Source organism: Cornus florida, unplaced genomic scaffold, assembly GCF_030987335.1.
Source record: "Cornus florida cultivar Cherokee Brave unplaced genomic scaffold, ASM3098733v1 CherokeeBrave_3.0.0_Hap2_Chr01, whole genome shotgun sequence".
NCBI lineage: Eukaryota > Viridiplantae > Streptophyta > Magnoliopsida > Cornales > Cornaceae > Cornus > Cornus florida.
In genome coordinates this window covers 90,761,477-90,785,896 of record NW_026775571.1, presented here as the reverse complement: position 1 = coordinate 90,785,896, position 24,420 = coordinate 90,761,477, and the positions used below count along the sequence as shown (strand labels likewise).

At 34.6% G+C, this 24,420-nt stretch overlaps 1 protein-coding gene across 1 annotated transcript; it reads right to left on the bottom strand.

Annotated features, from left to right (window-relative positions):
• Positions 1 to 14,447: 14,447 nt before the first annotated feature.
• On the bottom strand, positions 14,448 to 19,828 carry LOC132307030 ((E,E)-geranyllinalool synthase-like). The gene is made up of 12 exons (XM_059804721.1): positions 19,510 to 19,828; positions 18,412 to 18,604; positions 18,062 to 18,285; positions 17,818 to 17,941; positions 17,511 to 17,626; positions 17,194 to 17,426; positions 16,406 to 16,521; positions 16,225 to 16,323; positions 15,891 to 16,106; positions 15,633 to 15,762; positions 15,287 to 15,532; positions 14,448 to 15,070 (listed from the first exon to the last, which is right to left on the bottom strand). The coding sequence occupies exons 1-12, from the start codon at positions 19,826 to 19,828 to the stop codon at positions 14,564 to 14,566; spliced, it is 2,523 nt and encodes an 840-aa protein (XP_059660704.1). The 3' UTR covers positions 14,448 to 14,563.
• Positions 19,829 to 24,420: the final 4,592 nt, after the last annotated feature.

Genomic DNA, 24,420 nt, shown 5'->3' with positions numbered 1-24,420 from the left:
AGTTAATCCATTTCATATGTATGAAAGGGGTAGGACTTAGCTTCTTTTTTTTTTTTATCTAATCCATCCCTAATATGTCACCGTCCCATACCGGTATATATAATGCAAATGATCCATCAATGATGCACACATGTTTGAACATCAAATCCATCCGGAAACCAACACAATAGAAATCAGATATTGATAAGATCCTATCATGCATCCAATATATGTTTATAATTATAGATCCTCCTTTTAAATTGTTAAAATAAGAATAAACAATTTAAACCATCCATTTCCATGTAATTGACAGAACAAAATTAAGACAGTTCAGCAATTATCCTCCATAACATAATATAATGAATATCAGAATTTTAAACTGCACATTATACTAGAATTCCAAATCAACACATCCATACTAGTTCATTTTAAATGTTAAAATGATGACTAGTATTTACATCCTCCCAAATCCTTTACGGCATGCAAATCTATAATTAAATCTCATGGCATCTATGTAATTCCCCATTATAAATTCTGTGTCGGATATAATGACACTCCAAAGTTTAAGTACATCATATGAAACTTCAAAAGTATTTTATACCAGTTTCATTTAATTTGCTAACACGAAACTAGTAACTAGCCTTCCACTACTCCCGACAATATACAACTTATTAGATACGAGTACATGACGTCATAACCAACATTCCTGGAACTGAATTATGCTAAATATATCATTGATATAAATTCTAACAATAATTACAATGTCAGTCCAAATTAAGTTGTCAAAACAACTTAGCAAAACAAGTATTCCTCCTTCCTTGACAGTAGGCCTATTATAAGCTTATGTTTTATGACATGCATTTAGGTTTAGCACCTTAGCATAAACCAACTATTTGAAGTCTTTAACAAGTTAATTTTAATCATTTAAAACCCCCCATCACTTTCCAGTAATTACCTTTAAACCCCTGAACTTCAAAAAAATTGCAAAAAACACCCGTAGGGGTTTTTTCCCCATGGGAGCCGGCTCCCCTTTATTGGAGCCGGCTCCTAGGCTTCTAGAGCCGGCTCTCCCTCATGGAGAGCCAGCTCTCTCTTCATGGGAGCCGGCTCCCACCATTTAGGAGCCGGCTCTCACCCTTGAGAGCCTCTATCTGCTTCACTGCTTCGTCTTTGCCTCCGGCAGAAGTTCCAACTGTCTGTCCTAAGTTTCTTAAGGATTTTAAGAGTTCAATTTAAGCCCTAATACTCCTAGAAACTTCTTTGATTTCCCTAAGAATAGTTTGGCAAAAATCTAATTTGAAGACAAAAACAGTTTATGCAAACAACCAATTCAGTTCTTCTTCGCTTCCGGCGAAGTCCAGTGTCATATCCCAAACTTTTGTAGCATTCTTTGGATTCTATTTAAGTTTTTATAGTCCTAGAACCTCTCATACTCCAGTGTAAATCAAACGACAGAAATTAAACTCACAACAGAATAGTTTAAGCAACAACGGGTTTAAACTTTAAAAACACAGAACAGATTTCAGAAATCATCTAGCAATGCATAAAATCCATTTTTAATAGTTTAATTAAGTTCCTGGAGTCTATATAAGATGCATAGAACACAAGTTTATGGGGAAAGAGATAGTCTGAAACTTGCCTATGAGATTTTGAATTAAAACCTCTATGCCGTCTCTACGTTTCAGAATTCCCCAGATTGTTTTCCTCCTTTGATAAACCTTCTATTCCTCTGTTGCTTCTTGACTTACCCACGAGCAACTCCTCTGCTCATCCTCTATCCTTCCTCCATTAGCCTCACAGATTCTCTCAAGAACCCTGTCTGTTTTCCTCTCAAAATACTATTCCGTGAATAGGGTTTTGTTTTTGTTTCTCCAACCCTAGCAGACCATACAGTTTTATACATATAGGCTATTATTTAACCTATGTTTAATTCAATTAAATTTTCAAGTCGGCTACAACATGAATAAATGAAACCCTAACTTAAATTCAAATAACCCTAAAATATAAACCATATAAGCCATAAACAAGACACGTCAGTTAAAACCAATTAAATTAAAATAAATAAATAATTAATTTAAAATACCAATTCAATTAAACAATTAATTTAAAACCAATAAACAATTAAAATAAATCAATTAATCTAAAACAAATAATTCACACTTAATCAATTAAACAAACCAATTCACTATATAACAATTAAGAAAACAAAACACATAAGTCACATAATTAAAATAAAAAAAATGCAATAAAAATCAAAATTAAATCCCCATTTTATCCTTTTGAAAACTAGGGGTATTACATTCTCCCCCCCTAACAAAAGGAATTCCGTCCTCGGAATTCACGAAACTCTGAATTAATAACTTTGCAAAATTCATTTCCGTTTTTGTGTGGCACAGCCCTTTATATGGAATCTTCCCAATCCCCAAATAATCAACCATTTCGTAGATAACCACGCATGTCTAGGTTCCTTAGATTGGCTAAAGTTATGTATACCTACCAAATCCTACGACCACATACCCAAAATCCTAGCATAATTAACGTTATTTCGCCAAAACAGTAGTTGGTTGGTCACATGCTTGTAGCCCCAACTAAATCGTAATCCCGATCCTGACTAAATTAACCAAAGTGATACACATACAACACACACACTAAAACACAATAAAAAGCAATAGAATCTTACATAAAGCACCGTTCCTCCTAGCAAAGAAATCTCCTTTAGAAATTAACTTTACTTGATTTGTTCATAATCTCTTTTTCAATTCCAGAGGTAATCATCCAACCTCGACACATAAGCTCCAATCATAGCTCATAACATATCCATTTGCTTCAGCAAATTCCAAAGGCTTAACCTTCATCCTCCTTATATACGAAATGCAAACCATCTAATGTAGCTTTAAGAAACAACTTAGACTGTCACAACCTAATTCCCACACTTCCCGGAACGTGATATAAAATCATTGCCTCGTTCTAAGAAGAACTCCATCCGATTCCTGAACCCCTGAAGAGTTCCTTTATCTACCTCCTTTAAAGGTAACCCAAAAGGTTAACTATCCATACCAACCCTATAAGTATCGTTCACTATTTTATTAGCGAACAACATCACCCTCGCGCGATCCTTTATTGACAAGATTCAATACCCACTTTCTGGGGTATGCTACAATTTTCTCCACTAGAATCCTCTTGGGACTCCTATTCCCCGTTTGTCTCCTTTATGAGAACAACTGCAATCGTGTTGGTCCCTTCATGCGGTGACCTCAAACACACTCCTAAATTCTTCCTTGGCCTATACCTCTAAAAGTAATGCCAACCGGAACTAAACCTTTGATCCCGAGTTTTGCTTCTGATAAAGAACTTGATAACATACTCCTTTACTCCTTTGGGTCTGAATCGCTATTGCTGCGGACCCCATCCTCCTTCTAGTGTCAACCATTCTATACTTATAGAATATAATTGACATCAGCTGCTCCTCCTAACGAACCGTAAAAGAGTACAATGAATCCTAACATAACTCTAAGTTTTAAGAGACGCAACGCGGAAGACTTCTAACGAAAGACACTCCTAAGGACACTAGAACCTGGAGTGCTCTGATACCAACTGTAACACCCCTCGATTCTAAAACCACGGGTGATCAAGTCCGGGCACAGATCCGAAGGATACCAGCCAATCAATATATAAACAAGCAGGAATAAAACTGAATTAAGAATAAAATAATGATATGCTGAAAAGAGTTCTAATTGTAAAACCTCCAAAAATAAAATTTTTAATATAAATTAACTTTCCAATCCGTACAACTCGGGAATCCAACTAGTGGACCCCTAATAATCTCAACTGATAAAACTTTACAGAATAAAATCCAAAACTAAAACCAGAAAGAAAAATCCCATTTAGTCGGAAGAGTGAATGACTGTATCTGCATCACCACGAACAAGCTCTAAACCTGTTATAGACGATCACCTGAAAAATAAGGGTGGGTTAGGCCCACATGCAAGTTTCATGCCACTACAATCCATACATAAACCCGATACGCAGATACATCCTAGATAGCTCAACAATAGCTAAGATAGTCCATATAGATATAAGTACACACTATAGGACGTTCACCGACCCACATAATCCGTCTCAACCTGAGTAGAACAACCAAGGAAACATCATCAGACCTGGTTATCAATCTTAGGCGATATACGCACCCTAACCATGATCAGGAGACTCAAGCTCGTATCACGGCACTTAAGTATATATTTAAATCTCTTCCTAATACAGAAAAGTAAAGCAACCATCCATTATATCGTTCAACTGTTTTAGTTGACAGGACATGCATCCATGTAAGAGTTAACTGTTTGAGTTAATCCATTCCATATGTATGAAAGGGGTAGGACTTAGCTTTTTTTTTATCTAATCCATCCCTAATATGTCACCGTCCCATACCGGTACATATAATGCAAATGATCCAACAATGATGCACACTTGTTTGGACATCAAATCCATCCGGAAACCAACACAATAGAAATCAGATATTGATAAGATCCTATCATGCATCCAGTATATGTTTATAATCATAGCTTCTCCTTTTAAATTGTTAAAATAAGAATAAACAATTTAAACCATCCATTTCCATGTAATTGACAGAACCAAAATTAAGACAGTTCAGCAATTATCCTCCATAACATAATATAATGAATATCAGAATTTTAAACTGCACATTATACTAGAATTCCAAATCAACACATCCATACTAGTTCGTTTTAAATGTTAAAATGATGACTAGCATTTACATCCTCCCAAATCCTTTACGGCATGCAAATCTATAATTAAATCTCATGGCATCTATGTAATTCCCCATTATAAATTCTGTGTCGGATATAATGACACTCCAAAGTTTAAGTACATCATATGAAACTTCAAAAGTATTTTATACTAGTTTCATTTAATTTGCTAACACGAAACTAGCAACTAACCTTCCACTACTCCCGACAATATACAACTTATTAGATATGAGTACATGACGTCATAACTAACATTCCTGGAACTGAACTATGCTAAATATATCATTGATATAAATTCTAACAATAATTACAATGTCAGTCCAAATTAAGTTGTCAAAACAACTTAGCAAAACAAGTATTCCTCCTTCCTTGACAGTAGGCCTATTATAAGCTTATGTTTTATGACATGCATTTAGGTTTAGCACCTTAGCATAAATCAACTATTTGAAGTCTTTAACAAGTTAATTTTAATCATACCCCCCCATCACTTTCCAGTAATTACCTTTAAACCCCTGAACTTCAAAAAAATTACAAAAAACACCCGTAGGGGTTTTTTTCCCATGGGAGCCGTCTCCCCTTTATTGGAGCCGGCTCCTAGGCTTCTAGAGCCGGCTCTCCCTCATGGAGAGCTGGCTCTCTCTTCATGGGAGCCGGCTCCCACCATTTAGGAGCCGGCTCTCACCCCTGAGAGCCCCTTTCTGCTTCACTGCTTCGTCTTTGCCTCCGGCAGAAGTTCCAACTGTCTGTCCTAAGTTTCTTAAGGATTTTAAGAGTTCAATTTAAGCCCTAATACTCCTAGAAACTCCTTTTATTTCCCTAAGAATAGTTTGGCAAAAATCTAATTTGAAGACAAAAACAGTTTATGCAAACAACCAATTCAGTTCTTCTTCGCTTCCGGCGAAGTCCAGTGTCATATCCCAAACTTTTGTAGCATTCTTTGGATTTTATTTAAGTTTTTATAGTCCTAGAACCTCTCATACTCCAGTGTAAATCAAACGACAGAAATTAAACTCACAACAGAATAGTTTAAGCAACAACGGGTTTAAACTTTAAAAACACAGAACAGATTTCAGAAATCATCTAGCAATGCATAAAATCCATTTTTAATAGTTTAATTAAGTTCCTGGAGTCTATATAAGATGCATAGAACACAAGTTTATGGGGAAAGAGATAGTCTGAAACTTCCCAATGAGATTTTGAATTAAAACCTCTACGCCGTCTCTACGTTTCAAAATTTCCCAGATTGTTTTCCTCCTTTGATAAACCTTCTATTCCTCTGTTGCTTCTTGACTTACCCACGAGCAACTCCTCTGCTCGTCCTCTTTCCTTCCTCCATTAGCCTCACAGATTCTCTCAAGAACCCTGTCTGTTTTCCTCTCAAAATACTATTCCGTGAATAGGGTTTTGTTTTTGTTTCTCCAACCCTAGCAGACCATACAGTTTTATATATATAGGCTATTATTTAACCTATGTTTAATTCAATTAAATTTACAAGTCGGTTACACCATGAATAAATGAAACCCTAACTTAAATTAAAATAACCCTAAAATATAAACCATATAAGCCATAAACAAGACACGTCAGTTAAAACCAATTAAATTAAAATAAATAAATAATTATTTTAAAACACCAATTCAGTTAAACAATTAATTTAAAACCAATAAACAATTAAAATAAATCAATTAATCTAAAACAAATAATTCACACTTAATCAATTAAACAAACCAATTCACCATATAACAATTAAGAAAACAAAACACATAAGTCACATAATTAAAATAAAAAAAAATGCAATAAAAATCAAAATTAAATCCCCATTTTATCCTTTTGAAAACTAGGGGTATTACATATAGATATATGTATATTTACACACCCACAAGGCAACGACGACGAGCCACATCTCCTTCACCGTTGGCGTCATCGTCATCGTCATCCTCCGCCTCTACATCAATGACTTGTCAACTCTAGATCTTTCGAATCCAACATGGCCGACTAGCCGACTCTAGATCAGCGGCCCAACTTCGATTCCATCACCGTCGTCGCTGCATATTGCCGGCCACCGTAACGTCGCTGCCGCAAATTGCCACCACCACGGTAGACCATTCCCACTACTGCGGATCGATTCACCAGTGAGTACAATCTGTAGATCGATGGGGTCGCCAGAATCCATGGAGCTCATAGTTGCTGATGAGGTGAGTGTGACGGCTGTGACGACGGTGGTTTAGCTGGTGGGGATGGTGGTGGTTGTGGGGTCGGCCGGCAGTGGGGTCTGCAGGTTCGCCTTGAAAGGGGGGATGGTGCCCTTGTGGTTGGATCATGAAGCTGACGACGAAGATGGAACCTTTATACCATATAAGTACACACCTACAAGGTAAGAAGTCAAGCGAGGAATTCGGGTCGAGCATCGGGCAAGGGTAGGGCATATAACCTTTATGACTTGGGATTTCTTCGGTTCGGAAGTACAGTAACAATAGAGAGATGAGGAATCCATTATGAGAACAAATCAAATTGAAAAGGGCAGGCACTGCTTACACATAATATGCTTCTGGGTTGATTGGGTGATTATGGATTTTGGTGGTGGTGGCAGCGCCAGAATCGTAGGGTTGTAGGATTGATTGGGTGTTGAGCGTAATTAATTTGGTCATTTAATTATTTTGATATTTTATAATTAAAATTGATAAAATAGTGAAGGGTAAAATGGACTTTTCACATGTTTTAAGGCTCTGTTTGGATGGCAAATTTCACAAAGGGGTGTCTTTGTCTCAAAATAGGCTAAGTTTCATCTGTGTGTCCTTTTGACAAACCTCGGGGGTGTCTCTATACTTTACCTTCTTTTTTTTTCATAAATCTCATTACAACATTTTTGTTTTAAAACTTTTATTCTCACATAATTCTGTATTTTGGAACTTCTCAAGTGTATATTTGAAGGTAGATATTGTTTACAAAACAGGAATAAAAAGATAGAAATTTTTGTTGGAGCAGTGGACAAGATTTTTAACATCATGTTCTATCTTTCTTTATCTTAAATTATTTTTGTAGTCTTATTGTTTTTGCAATAAAATGTGATAATTTATGGAATATTGTGCACATAATATACTTTAAAGATTTATTTGTAAATTCAGACATATTTCGTGTTTTGCACTTCACTCTATTAGATGTTAAAAGTCCTTTTTTTTATAGAATTATTTTCTGCCTTCACTACTGGTTGAGATTTTAAAAATGAAGTCTAGCTTTTATTACTTCACAGAGTGACACGAACGGTCCACAGCAGTACAACTCGCATTCTTCAAAATGTCCCATGAACGATTGCATGACGGAAAACCCACATGCTAATTTGTCAAACAAAAATTGTTTTGTAGTAGTGTAATACATATAAATGGGCTTTTTGATTGTGATTTTATTGCCAAAAAAATAAAAAAAATAAATATAAATAAATAAGATTGTGTTTTCACCATTAATATATAAGTAGTGTAATATAATGATATTACTGTCAGGGTACTTGTACTTGTCCTTGTTATTAATATATTTAGGATGTGTTAAATTGCATTTGACTATTCTTCCTTGTCAATTAACTACATTTATGAACATGTAGTACAAGCAATTTGAAGAATGTATGAATTTTATTATTTTATTTATTTATTTATTTTTTGTTGTCATCGTCGTCGTCGTCGTCCTGACAACCAAAAATACATTGCTTGCGGAGTACTTGGAAAACAAGACAAGATTACATCATCAGCATTAACCACAAGAAAAAGCCGAACCCACTAGAACATGCTTGGGAGGCGTCCTACCCACGCACCATAATGATCATGATTGCAATATGTAAGAGGTGGGCCCACAAGAAACACCACACATCATGAGACGGCAAATAAGGACGACGGAACAACGCACATTGCCGGAACAGTATATCGCCGGCGTGCTACCATCCCCATAAGCGCCAACATCATAAACGTCCTCGGCAACATAAACCCCCACCAAGCATAGAAAGCATCCACAAATATCCATATCGGATATGCACAAAGCTGGCTATGCAGTCCGGCAACGGCCATCCACAACCCAGAGGCAAAAGCGGCCGACTGAAACACAACTTGGATTTGGGAATAGATGTCCATGAAACAACAGAACATCGGCCTTGAAACCAGAGGTGTCCAAAAAGCCATGGATGATGAGCAAGTATACACCGCCGACACCAAGACAAAAAAGGCAAACCCGACCTCGGCAACAGCAAACATTAAAATTAAACACGAAACAAAGGAGAAAAGAACAATACCCGGATCAAAAGGAAAGATCGGCAAAAAGTGGGTATCAATTCCGCCAAGGCACAAAAACCCCAAATTTACAAGCCTCTTCTCACAGGTACTCCGGCCAAACAACTGACAAGTTCGACGAACCGGAGATGAGAGGGAAGCCATCGCAGCAAAAACACACCAGCGCGGGGACATCCCCAAACTCTGATAAACAGAGGACCTCGACGTAGCGAGGAACATGTTGAAACTCGGTTCAACAGCTCACATGACCTCCCTCGCCCGCGGACATGGAAGCTCTAGATCGCTGAAGCTTGATGCCATGGAGCGAGAATCTCCGACAAACCACGCTTTTTGATGTGAAAAGGAAAGGCGGCGTAGAAACCCTAGCAGAGAGGGGAAAGAGGCGAGAGAGAGGAGAGAATATTTTACAAAAAGTTGCTTAGCTTACCATTGAAGAATGTATGAACTCAACAAGCCCATTTTTATTGAGATTAATGATACTGGAAGAAGCAAAAACGAATACAAACTTTAACTCCACATCATTTGCATATATAAACTATGACCAATTTTGAACTCCAATATGTAGGTGTATAATCTCATGCTTGCATGGTATAATTTTACACGTGGCTTTTATTATTGTCCCTTAAAATGTTGCAATATTAGTTTCAAATTAACAATTATTCCATTTAGATTTAAGAAGTTGCATGGAAGAAAAGGAGAAGAGAAGAGGAATATTGTGCTAAATTGCATTCATCGGGTCTTCTTTCTAAGTAGATTGATGAACTTGTAGTACAAGTAATTTGTAGAATACATGAACTCAACAAGCCGATTTTTATTACCCAAAAATTGGCAATCCCCACATATGGTCTACTACACTACCATTTCTATTCAACAATCAATTCCAAATTGGTGTACCAGAGGTTCATAACAATCTCGACAACAGGTTACTTTTAACAAGTCAGATTTATAGACTTACCAAAATCTGATAGAGATAGTCAACCAAGTCAACTCATTTATAAATACGAGCTCGTCAAAGTTTGATGATTTGTATATTTTAAATACGAAAGATAATTTTTGTATCGAATAATTGCAGGAAATTGGTATACCTATTATTTTAATTTGTCAATTAAATAACAAATAATGAAGGGAACTCCTTCACTTAGTTGTATTTGATATAAATAACTAATTAAAAATTATTCGGTTAAACACTTTAGTGTAACTGTTCGATGTGAATATCACTCTAACTCCCGTCCCGGCCCAAAGAAATTATTACACATCTGCACCAAGTGTTTGGGGACAGGTGGGTATCTTTTGTAGAATTTGAACTCCAAATTGCAGTTGAGCACAATGAAAGTAGATGATGTCATGTCATCAATTACATTATCACATAAGCATATATTTAGTTATAATCATACATTAATATTTACTGTTCACCCAACTGCTAAGGTTACGTTCGGATGGAGAAAACTTTACTCCTATAAATCAAGAAAATATATTACAAGTAGAGAATGCATAATATATCCACCAATAACTCTCACGATTCTTTTTGGGCAGAGCAAATTTGTTCTTAATTTCTCGTTAAAAGCAAACTCACTCCTTAGGACACTAATAAGTCTGTTTTTGACCAAAAATGTTTTTTTTTGAAAACGACCAGCTAAAGTTAGTGGGCCATGTCGCTAAAAACTTTCATGTAGAACTCCGAAATCACGCTTTTTACTCTTATAGGCAACATGTTAATTATTTTGGAATTTTTTACTGTGGCCTAAATGAAGTCCAATTGTTCTAAATTTTTATATTCACTAGTTATTATTTTTTAGGTTACTTATTCTATATTTTTCAGAATTTTTAGATATAATTTATTTTTGAGCTTATTTTTTTTGAGATTTTCTTTTATTTTTAATTTCTTTTTGCGGCTAAGTTTTCTTACAGGATTTCTCTATTATAAATATGCCTGTACTAAGCAGAATTTAAATATTTGATTAATAATATTTCGAATTGCTTTGCAATTTTGTAGATTCAAAGGAACCCCCTTTGTTTCATGTGAGCGATTTCATAACATTCGCTTCGTTACCTTATGACACTATATCCCTCTACAGTGATGCACTATCTTATCTCCTAACCCACTCAAAACATTTTATTTATTTATTTATTTATTTATTTTTGTGGATTCAAAGTTACCAAATAAATCTTCAAACTCTAAAATAAATATCCAAGAAAACTTAACATGTACAATGAGTTGGATTTAGTAGAAGTAAATCCAACCAAACACCTGGTCCAACCTCAAACTAATCCAATCCAAGCATGATTCTATTAGAAGACTCGGATTGCCTCCGCTGGATGAGCTTGACGCCTTATCATGGAATAATTTTGAATTTCGCTTCTTCCATTCAAAGCCAATTAGTATTGAAACTCTTTCAAACCTATAGCATAATCAAGCAGAAAAAAAAAAAAAAAAAAAAAAAAAAAAAAAAAAAAAAAAAAAAAAAGGTTCAAGAAGCTATTTAAATTAAACTAACACCACCTAAGTCCAACTTACCTACCAAAACAAAAAGAAAAACCACCTAAGTTCAACTTAACATGTCTCTTGTAAAGTAGGCTCCAAAATTTTTTTTACTGAGCAACCGGCACATTCAATCTAATAAACCAAATATATATATATAGTGAGATATGTAATTTTGTAATGGACATAATTTGTGTTCAAAATTTGTTTATTCGAATTGTAATTTTCAATTTATTTTGGAGTCTCAATGTTAGAAGCGGTTCAAGAAATACATAAAATACATTTAATGTGCAAACATACATAAATTTAAAGAGACTATCATTCAGACAAGGTATGTTGAGTGAGAATACTTTGCATATGTGTTGGACTATTGAAATATATAAGAGTATCTCCAATAATATGTTAAAAATATTTTTTTGTGTAAAATATACACTACCCTGTATGATGTGTAATTTTTTTTTATTATTATTATTATTATTTTTTTATCTCCGGTGGTATGTTAAGGGATATTGCTACGTCATGTGTAAAATTGTTGTGTATTTTTACACAGCTATATCAGCATATTTCATTTTTCCTCCCCTCTTTCTCATTACATTAACGAATCAATTCTATATTAAGTAAGTTGATAAAAATTATGTGTGGGTCCAGACATGGGGTTATTATTGAGGATATATTTTTATAGAAAATGTATAAAACAGCCAGTGGAGCTAAAAATAAATAATTCAAATTTTTTGTGTAAATCTATTATGATACATCAAATTTATACAAAAAAAATATATATATATATATACATAACAATTGGAGATGCTTTAAATATTTTTATATAATCGTGGAGAAAAATCCTCCATCAATCATGATAATCAGGTCAATTTTCTTCCAACAATAAATATTTCTATATAACAGTGGAGTAAAATCCTCCACCAATCACGGTATCTCCTTAGACTATTATACATCTTCCATATATTCTTATATTTACCATGACTATATATAGGCTATTTGTACTCAAGCAAAATATACATTTGAATAATAGAAATGTAGCACTTGGTAGTTCTTTGTCCATGAATGTAGACATTAGTGTCGAACCATGTATATACATGTATTCTCCATATTTCTCTTTTTCCTTTTCCTATTTGTATTTCTTATTTGCCCATCCAAATTTAACATGGACAAGATTGCAATTGAATTTAACGTTTAAAATCAATATTTTTGCAAAAAGCCAAGTCCAGCCAAATCCAACAGTTGCACTTCCACAATGTTAAATTCTCAAAGAAGATTGTAATCTACCAAAGTCCAACCGGTTGCACTTTAAGTGAAATTAGTTGAACTTATTTGATAATAAAATAAAATAAAATATTTAACTTCCGTTTTGGACATTTTTTAGAGGATCGGTTTTGCATTTGCTTTTAACTTATTTTCAAACCCTAAAAGAACTCTATGACATTTTTAAAAACTTTCTCTCTCATGACTTTTTATATTACGATTTGGCAACTTGAGAGTGTTTTTTGAGAGTACTTTTGCAGAAAATTACTTTATATTATATATATATTTTTAAATACATATATGAATTAGGATGGTATTCTTTTGATTCCCTTCAAAAATAAGAATTTTTTTTTTATTTTTTTATTATTGATATACAAATCATTGAAATGATGATTCAATCGTACTACAAAGAGAACAGAGCATTTGAGGTTATTTTACCAGCCACTTATCTACAAGGATTGAGAAATAAGCCTCAACTCCATACCGTTGAAATGATCATCATAGCTCTTGAAAATTTGAGCAATTATATGAGCAACCCCAGGCGCAATTTCTGCTGGGATAAGCAATACTTGACACATGCAGGGAGTCACTCTGGAACCAAACTCTATCCATAGTTGCATTAGGGGCCCACTCTACTGCCTTTCTCAATTTACAATATATAATATTAAAAGTTCACTACGATAACTCTGTGCGTCATAATTTCTGAAGTGAATTTTAATATGAGACAGAAATAGCACAAGGAAACAAGACATGCAAACACATTCTACACCTGAAAAGGGTCAAATCTAAATACTCCATGGAGAGAAACTGTTTTTCATTTCATACTTGTGACCATCATATATATATATATATATAGCACATTTCAAATGCTCGAGAAAAACATTCCTGCTGGGCTTTACACCCAAAGGCAAAGTGCATTTTGGTGACGTATGGTACCAAGTGGCGGAGTCTGTTGGGAGCGGTGGGGCCAAATATTTTATTTTATTTTATTTTATTTTATTTTTACACACAAGTTTTGATAATTCTGAAAGTACCCACTGAACTTCAAAAATCTTCATAAAACATTTAATAAAAACTTACAAAAATAAAAAAGATCCCTCATTTTGTAAATTATTTGCCTAACAATATTTTCAAATTTTAGTAAGGATTCATGTTCATGAATTAAAATTCAGAAAAGACTCATCCTTTGCTATTGAATTTTTAATTATTTATATTTTCTATACAAATTTTGATTTTAAGAGAATGTCCTTATTGGTTTCCTAAAAAATTTACAAGAGACCCTGAGAAAAACTTCAAAAATTAATAAATACCCCTCCTTTGCTATTTATTATTTTGCTTCAAAATTTCTTTTCATAATATTGCTAATGGTTTCCCCCACCGATTCCTTACTCGGCCACTGGCACCAAGCTTTTTCTCATATATTCTCCACAACTTACTTTAGCATAAAATCAATGTAAGTCTAACCTATATATAAAGTGGGTAAGTCAGATGCCATGGTGCACGCATGATGAAGTATTTGGTTTAAGGTTCAATTCATCTTCAATGCAAACAATGCAGTAAATGGGGGGGGGGGGGGGGGGGGGGGGGGTTGAATAACATCTAGGAAAAAATATAAGTTGAACCTATATATGATCAAATTATTCTTACATTGCATAAGACACTTTTAGATTGAATCAAGCACATAACCTTAGTTTCACCAATTGATTAATATGTGCTACACATATTACATAGAAACAAGACATCCAAACACATACGTACTCCAACTACTGTAGGCCTTAAAGTACATATGTAGCTAATGCTGATATCAAACTGATTCAAATAGAACATAAATTGAGTTTCAAAGGAATGAACACTTTTGGGCAGCCAAATTTTGATATAGTCTTTGGAACAAAGTGTTGTCTAATGGTAAAAGTTCTAGTTCCATGATGTTTGAAGCTTTGATCAAAATGAGCCGAGTTGATGATCATATTTTCCTTCTTGGGTCTCGTCTCAATCGATGTTAGAGTCTTCAGAGGCATTGAGTCTAGGTGTTCCAAAGGAGTGTAAATGGCTTTCATTATGTCTTGAAGGAGGTCCGTGTTAGAGTCGAATCCGTTGCTGGAGTTGTAAAACATCTGAAATACTTTCAGACATGAGAAATGGAGATCCTTGCATGGTTTGGGCAAATCATTGAAGCCATCCATCAAAATATGTTCAAGTAACTCTTTTTTCTTTTCATCCAATATCTCCTTTACATTAGTGATTGAGCCTTCAATTCCTTCCTCTAGATTTTCTTTCAAGTGGAGCAAAACAATATTCATCTTCCCATCCGCTTGTTCCCTCTGCACAATATATGAATATATATGATATTTTTTAGAATGCTTTCATGTTATAAGTAGGCATTAATCCAGATGTTATGATCTCTCATCCAAAAAGAGGAAGCTGAGTGTTCGACCCCTAACCGAGCAATATTGTGGAGGTGCGTGCGTGTACATGAACTTTCTGAAAGAGAAAATGTTTGCATGTTCATGAAAAGGTACATTCATTAATTAACTAACCTGGTAGCTTTGAATGTCATTCAACAAACGAGAAGCGACCATGAGCAATTTCGTGACAGGTTCATACTGCGCGGGCTTGAGTAGTTTGTGAGGCAAGCTTGGACTCATAAAACACGAAGCTAAAAGAACCATAGTGTGCGTAGCAATCGATATCATGCCTGTTTCAAGGTATTCATCGATGGATGGTATATATCCACTCTTGCTCCATGTAGATTCTATTTGCCATGAAACAAATGTTTCGCGCCACTTTCACACAAGATTTTCTAAATTATTTCGAGCTTTTGTTGATAAAAAGCTCAAGCATTTGTGAATTAATTAGTTGAACAACACAGGTAAAAAAGCTTACTAAATCTTGTAGATCATTTTTTATGTCAAACCCTTGTCGATGGAGTTGTTTCGCTGCAATATCCCTCACAAAATTGTCAAGGGCATGAAAAATAATCTTTCCATGGCCGCTTAAGCCTTTACCATCCCATCTATTATAAATAAAAAATATGTATAAAATGTGAGACAAGGAGAGCTACAAAAAACCGAAGTACTATGCAAGGTGTTCTTAAGTAATTCTAGACTAAAAATAAAAACATATATATACATATATACACACCTTAGAACTGCATTGGTTAATTGCTGTAACTCATTCAGAGAGCCTTCCATATCATAAAAATCATCAGCAACTGTAATAAGTATTGCACTCTTGGCAACTACCATTCGAACAGGGGAATTGTGAGGAAAAGAACTACTCGCTGCAATGGCGAAGTAGCAATAAGTAGTTTTTTCCCTTCCAAATCCCATTTCACTAAGACCCCACTCCTTGGACCACCTATAAGAAATGATGAAATAGACAAGCCATTTTGATTAATTAATTGCATGTTACTATATATGCATAAATATAACTATCATGTTTGTGTATATGTGTGTGTGTGTGTAAATGCATGTACCTTTTAAGTTCCTCCAATTCGTTCCTGTAGATTGATTGCCGAAACTCATAGTTCTCCACAGCAAGTTGCATTAGTTTGTCATTTTGAAGACATGATAACCTAATATTTTATAGTTTTTTTTTTCATTAAAAATATCAATCATATAAGTATGAAATTTAAAAATCTAAAGACTGACTTGTACCTATAAAAGGAGACCTTTCCAATGCACAGAGAGTGGACGTTATTAAATTCAATCCACTTTCTGTGATCCAGATGATTAAGGCGAGCAATCCATGGAACTGTCAACTCATGCTCGATCTATGCAAAATTATGGAGTCATATGATTAATGTGATTAATATATGTATATATACAATAACTTTGAGTATTGAATTTTCAGGCTTCATAAGCGTTGCAAGACAATACTCCACTCTCCTATTCTCCTAAAATAAAATAATAATAATAATAATAATAATAATAATAATAAAACTCTGAACCACACAAAGCATTTTCTAATGTCATAATGTCTTTACTATTCAAATTAAAACAATTAAACGGTATTTGAGGAAAAATACATTTATCTTCTTTTTGTTCTTAATTGATAGATATACACCCTCTCTCAAAGAATTGTTTGCACTCAAGAGGAGTTGAACATTAGATCTGATGCTTCAGGCACCAGAGCCAAGTTCTTACCCACCTTAGCTAACCCCTTGGGGTTAATATGCATTTATCTAACTTTGACTTTTTAAATAAAACTATCAAAAAAAAGTGATGGACTAGAAAATTTGTTTTTACACCATGAGAAGAAGAGCATTCACACATCCACCAATCTCTTTGGAACTTGAATCATCCTCCTTCTACTTTAGAAGGAGATGAAATAACACTAGGTTACAACCATTGGTACGTGATGGACTATTAAATTTGGTAAGTGCTAGAATCTTGGAGTTGGATTATCAATCACAAAAGATTATAAGCTAGGAGTAGAAAATTACCAATTTTTGAAAATTTGGTAACATGAAAAGATTATCGTTTATGTTTCCCAATGTACTCATGGATTTCTCAAGTAATTTCCTTGAAAATGACCTTGCCTCCTCTAGTTCATATTCTCCTGAGAACATAAGATCTGTTGCTCTGTAAACATTATACATTGCACTTGTAAACACTTCAAAGTTTTCTTCTAGATGAGCTACAAAATCTTCATGGAGTAGAAACCAACAAAAAGTCCCTGCACATTACGAATTTCAAAATTAGTATAACACAAAATTAAGAAGTATTTATATAATCAACATGAAAGGTCTCAAAGACATACACGGGGTCACATTGTACCCTTGCATCCGCAAGAGCCTAAAAGCCAAAGCGTCCTTGTATATTTTTGCCGGTGCTAATTTAACTTTTGTCATCAGTGATTCTTGTTTCTTATACATCCTGAGTTTTCAAGTTAAAATTTTCAAAAAGACTAACTAGGTTAATACATAACAATAATCGGTATACATAGTAGGGTGTTGTTTCATAAAAATGAAAATTAAGTATTTTCTAATTAAGCACTAACTATTAACTGTTTTAAGTTTCAATCTCCTCATTATTTGGATCTTAACTGTATATATATGATACATTACCTGTACACCTCTGATAAAGTGTTATCGATCTCCTCATTGAAATGCTCAGACAACCCTAATCTTTGAATTTGATTTACCATACAAAGCTTTATGAGCTCCTCATCCATGGGATAAATTGAAGGAACTGCACCAAAAAACAAGTTCAGAATTTTATATATACATTAATTCCTACAAACATACAGAAATTAATGAAGCCTTGAGAATTGGTAATATAAAATCATAGAATTAAGAAGATTTTCATAACCTCCATGACCACATCTTCGAACAAGAGAGACTAAGTAGTCCATGCACTTCTGATTTCCAGTAGTCATATAGGCGTATGCCGTGGCAGAAGGTGATTGGAACAACGAGCCGTCTGATCCATTCAAGTGCATCACTATATCTTCTTGATCAATATCATATGTTGATGGCAAGGCCTCCAAATATGACAAAAGTGGAGGATAATGGTATTTATCAACAAATTCTTCGCTACAAATACATGCATGCATGTTACTGATTAATTTAATAATTTTAAAAATAAAAATATGAATATATATATATATATATATATATATATATATATATATATATGCATATTTATAGGTAAGAATTTACATATCAAGAATCCGTTGCCTGTGGAAGAAAACATCCGACACCTCTGCTCTGAGCTCGTCAGGGAAGACAAATTCTAGACCTTTTGCTTGAGAAAGTTCAACCATTGCAGGGAAAACAATAGAAAACCAACGAGGATATCCATCTTGCTTTACTTTGAGAAGTATCTCCATGTTTGCATGAATAAATTCCAATCCTAAGATTTTGAAAGAAATTATTAACATGCTTATATCATCTCGTTACATGATACTAAAAGAAAAAATAAAATAATGGTCAGTGTGTTTCTTTTGATGGTTTGTGGTTTTTAGTTTGCCAGCGAGGATTTAAAAAAAAAAAAAAAAAAAAAAAAAAAAAAAAAAAAATCATCTTTTTTATTTCAAAACTTCAAAAACGAAAGTACATGAAAATGACAAAAGAAGCGACCCAGCAAGGCCCGAGCAGCTAGAAGTGAACTTCGGATCACGACTCAAAACTAAAAAGGGTGCGCACATAATATTTGCAACTATACTAATTCTTTCCGTATGAAAAGGTTATTTGCTACCATAGTATTCTTTTTCTACATTGTAGCGTTGCGCAGGTATTTCTAACACAGTGGTATCGTATTTGAATACATTTATTCTACATTTCATCATCTCCTAAAATTAAAATGTTTTATTACGATCTAATTGCATAAAAACTAGAAATATATAATGACATTTATAAAAAGATATTTCAACAAATTTAAACTGTGTTGCTACATAGCAAGTGTGTTAAATAAAAATTATAACATACAGCAGAAATTCCTTATAGTAAAGAATTCAAACACCGCCTTTTCTAATAAAAAATTGCGAGTTGGAGTCTCACTTAAATGAGTGCAACCCCAAGGAATTGACTTATTTGGAAAAGACTTGGACACTGATGCCTCATGAAATATCAGGTCTTATGATCGATTCTTCTTAACTACAAACAATTCCTTAAGGCCACGCCCGCAAACATAGTCCGAGTTTTACCCGATCCGTGTAAGTGGGAGTCAGTGGATTAATTTGGGTAAAGTCCCGAATGGTGTGTGAATTGGCTAAGAGAGAAACAAAACTCTTTCTATATATATATATATATATATACCTTTCTTTATGTTTTTATCCCCAAGATTCCACGTTTTGAGCACAACCATGCAAGCAAGAGTTGCAGGAAGAGTATCAATGGTGTATTGATCCTCTCCCCAAAACCCTTGGTCTCTTTGGTTGTCAAGAACCCAATCCAAGCAACCCTTGAACATGGGACAATCCCTTCGTTCAGGGTGTGGAATCATGGCTAACCATGCAGTGTCATAAGCTGAAGGAGAAACAAATGAATAAACATCAATGGAATTAGTAGAGAACATCTCTTCTTTGATCTCATTAACTAGGGTTTGAAGTGAGGTTGGTACAGAGTTGGATTCCATGGAAACAAAAGCAAGGTTTTATATTTATATATATATAACACACTTTCTTTATGTGTAGATGGGTGTAGCATTAAGAAGCAAACAAGCAAGCTATTTATAGAGAAATTTTTGCATGCACGTAATGATTAGGACCCACAAATTTATGATTTCACGTGGGTCTAACGCCGTGGGCAAATTGGTTTCCATGTATGGAAAGAAAAACAAAGTTTTATATGTTAAATCATTGGATGGGTGTAGCACCAAGAAGGAAGCAAGGATGCTGCTAGTTGTAGAGAAATAATGCATGTACGTAATAGTTTGGTGTAGGACCCACAAATAGGTTTAAGTTCTTCTCCGGTACTGCCACTTCGCAATTGATCTTTGACGGGCGCGTTCACAAGTCTGTGATAGTCCAAGATGGAGGGCGGTCTTGAATCACAAGAAGATTTTTCTTTTTCTTTTTTTTTATTTTTTATTTTTTTTTTTAAATAAGCAAAAAAATTTAACATTAATTCATACTTTTATTGACTACATTTATATTTTAATTGTTCTCGACAAGCTTTTATATTTTGAGAACGTTATATGAGAGCTTCATTATTTATGCAACCAAATATATATTTTTTTCAATAAATACATTTAAACTCTTTACTCATCTATTGATCTCTCACTAGACTGTACAATCGATTGTTTCACAATATTCACAGCAGAAAATGTTGTTTGTATAGTATGCAGCAGATGTTAAAGAGTGAAACCAAAAAAAATAATAATAATAATAAAAGAGAGAGTCAATTACCTTGAATGTAGGGCAGTAAAGGGTGAGAAAGCAAGAGAGAGACTTGACTATTTTACTTTCTTTAAGACCCAAAAGTATCAATAGGGCAATAATATATGATGGGGTATTTTAAAAACTGTGTGAGTGCATATTTAAGGTTTTAACAAAAGTTATGGTCATTATGATTTCATAGGCAACTTAATTCAAACAAAGAAATTGATGATATGGTGTAATATAGACTTGGAGATGAAATCATAGTGGGTACGTAGTTGCACAAGTGACAACATGGCACATTTTGCACCGTTGGATGTAGGCTTGGTCTGGTTAATTGGAGATCACAAAAATTGTTGGAGTGGATCCATGTCCCTTCTCGGACTAAACAAGTGACAAACATGGCACAATTTTCACCATTGGATGTAGGCTTGGTCTGGTTAATTGGAGATCATAAAAACTATTGGAGAGGATCCATATCCCTTCTCAGACTAAATATCCATTCTAGGTTTCCAACACTTTGAGCGTCGATGAATTTAATAGTTTTTTGTTTTTAATATTCCAAAAATAGTCCTTTAAAATTTGAATTTGAAAAAAAATTGCAATGTACTTACCGAAAAGTCAAACCAAAATGCGGAGCATCCATTGAAATTTTTTATCACAAAATCATTACAAGCTATGCTAAGCACCATTTTGATTGACACGACGGTACGAACACAATTGTTGGGCCATTATAAGTTGTGCATTTTAAGAATTTTGGACCTATATATGGAGCATAATGGTGATTTTTCATTTATGAGTTTGATCGTTGGTTTGAAAAGTCAAACTTTAGAGTTGATTATTTCGCCCTTATTTTAGGATTTTGGTCAATTAAGGTGTTGAAGAAAGGTGGTGACCCCGATTGGGGTTGTACCCTAGGGTTTTTGTGTATTTCGGACACAATGGGGGAATCCATTTGTCGTTCTGACCATTGGATTGTGGGGTGTGAAACAAGAGTTACACGGAGTGTAGAAACAGTCAATTGATTTTAATTATAATTAAATCCTTTAACGACCTAGATCTGATTATTAGGTCAACTTGCTCAATTTTATGATTGATTAAATTATACGATCAATATAAACATCCACAATCACAAATATATGAAAAGTGAAGCAAGTTAGAGTTAGAGAGATTGCACCAGGATTTTAGCGAGAAAACCCCAGTTGATAAAATATGTCAACTGTTTGCATGGGAAAAATCTCGTGGACTATGCAGTCCAAAGTAAACCAATCCACTATGCTTAAAACAAAGTATACCGAACTTTGACTCTAACTCACACCTTATCGTTCTACACCACACCAACCGCTAACGATCATCTGGCTTTGCGACTCCCCGTCCAACAGCAACTTAACCTCAGGCTTACACTTGATATTCGTAGAAGAGTAGCAGGTAGATCAGACAACACTCCACGAATGTTCCAACCCTTCCAAAGTGTGACTGCGTTTACTTCTGTTCTTCAAGATTTGAACTCGATTATAGAATAATTAAATCCTGCTGATCATCCGGAATATCTGAATCTTCAATACAACTCCAATTCCGATGAGATGGAGAACAACACAACTAAATCACTCTTGAATATATATGTGTGATCTCAAAATTAAATTCAGAATAATCAAATTTGATTTTCTGAATTTTTCTCCATCTAAAGGCTTTCTCAAAATATAGAATTGAGTTTCCCTAAAGCTGTCCTTCAACCATTGTATATGACATGGTTTATATAGAGTTTTGAAAGTCCTAATCCCTCAGAAAATATGACAAATTTTGTGCATAGGACTTGGAAGGAAGCTAGGATCAAAAAGGAAACATCAGAAGAAGGAAACTTGGAAACCTAATGCATCCAGGACTTCTTGAACTGATTCAAGATGGCCAGTAAAGAATCCCACGAATTCTTGAACCGGTTCAGCCCTCTTAAACCGGTTCAAGATGGCCAGTCTTGAAATTTTGCAATTCTGATGATGTTGAACCTGTTCAATAAATCTTGAACCAGTTCAAGATGGACAGACTGTAAAAACTTGTTCCGAACCTTCCTTAACCCTTCCTAAATGTTCTCACTACCTCTCAAACTTCTTAGAGCATTGTTCTCAACATCTCGGAGTGTTGTATATCATGAACACTTGACATTCTTCAAATCCGCATCCGATCTTCAATCTTCAAAATTTTGAATTGAAAATTTATAACTCGATTAGACTTATTTTGACAACGAAATTAGCCAATTAGAAAATATATTTCTCACATGGGGTTCTAGTGAAATCTCGATTTTGTCCATTTCTGGGGATTGGTGATCAGCTAATCGAGCTCTAGGAAACGTGTGGTGTGCTTATTTCTAAGATTTTGGGATATTCTGAGTGCAATGGTGAAGCCTAACTTCTAATCAGACAATCAGATTCTCAATTTTTAGTTTTAACCGTTTGTGGGCCCTACTAATAATTGGACTCGGGAAATGGAAATTATATCCCTTTCCTGTGGTTAGGTTTACTTGGAATGAAACGGGGAGGCAAAAATGGGGTGTCTACACCATTAAATAATTTCTAAGAATGTAATAAAAATTGGGTGACTACATACTCACACACTTTTGTTCACTTCTAGACTCAAACTCCTCCCTTTCTCTTTGAGAATGGAGAGGTTATATCATTAGATGATGGACTTCAATTTGCTTGAGTCACTAATGGGCTTCACAAATCACAATCGAATTCAAGTAATCATTGCCCATAGTTATATCAACTTTGTACCTAGCACACATAGGTGGTGCTGATGAGCGCTGAAAAGTGCGCATTTAAACCCCTTAAGCTTAGGTACTCTAAGACCTTTATCTATCTTACTTTTTCGTTTTAGACTAATTTCATATTATTGTCCTTTTCAGGTGCTTGTCCCAAAAATAAGCTAATTCAACTTAATAAGAACATTAAAGAAGCTAACCCAAGCTGAATGGAAAAAATGAGTAAAGTGGAAGCAAAATAAAGCAAAGTGTGGAAATCAACAAGTTCGATCGATCTCAACATTCCTTCGATCGATCAGAACAGCATCGATCTAGACACTTCAAGATGGATCTAAGCAATTGCCTTATCCAAAAGATCTCAGCATGTTCGATCGATCCAACCATTCTTTAATCGATCGAAAATATTCGATCTTATCCACACCTACCACCCCACCTACCACTCTTATCTCTTTCCCAAAATATCCCAAAATATCTTAGAGATTTGTCTTTATTCAAAAAGGCGCCGCCAAGGATGATCGATCTCTACAGCATTCGATGGATCTCGCCAAAGTTCGATCAATCTCTACATAGTTCGATCGATCGAACCTCCTCAAGTTTGAATTAAATCAAATTCCAGCTTAGTAAAAGTCGTCTCATGGTGCAATCATTGCAAAGACCAAAGTGCACAAATCCAGACCATTGGGTATAACACTTGAGCCTCCTATATAAGGATTTTGGGCCATTTTTACATAGAATTTGGAAGATCTTCAATACAAAGAGATATACTTAGAAACATTCTTAGAGAGGAAGAAAAGAGAGGAGGAGGGGATAGAGATACATTCTTGGGAGTTCTTCCATTCTTCTAGGGTTTTCATCAAGAAGGAAGTCATTCCTATCATGGAGATAGCCCTTGAGGGTTGGATGGCTACTTCAATGAGTGGCTAAACATCTTCTTGGGGCTAGAGTTAGCCCTAAGCATGCCTTCTAGACTCTAATGCTTTATATTTTGAGGGGATTTGTGTTGTAATCTTGTCTTGACACTTATTTTATATATGAATCTTGTTTATTTAATGATTTGTGTGGTTTAATACTTCCAATTGATTATTTCATTCTATA

What these genes read in the sequence shown, in the direction of transcription:
- LOC132307030 (XM_059804721.1), bottom strand. Translation starts at nt 19,828, where the DNA reads ATGGAATCCAACTCTGTACCAACCTCACTTCAAACCCTAGTTAATGAG. An exon ending in ACTTTATCAGAGGTGTACAG is followed by an intron (nt 17,627 to 17,817) that starts GTAATGTATCAT and finishes TTGAAAACTCAG; the next exon opens with GATGTATAAGAAACAAGAAT. An exon ending in TACCAAATTTTCAAAAATTG is followed by an intron (nt 16,522 to 17,193) that starts GTAATTTTCTAC and finishes AATTTTGCATAG; the next exon opens with ATCGAGCATGAGTTGACAGT.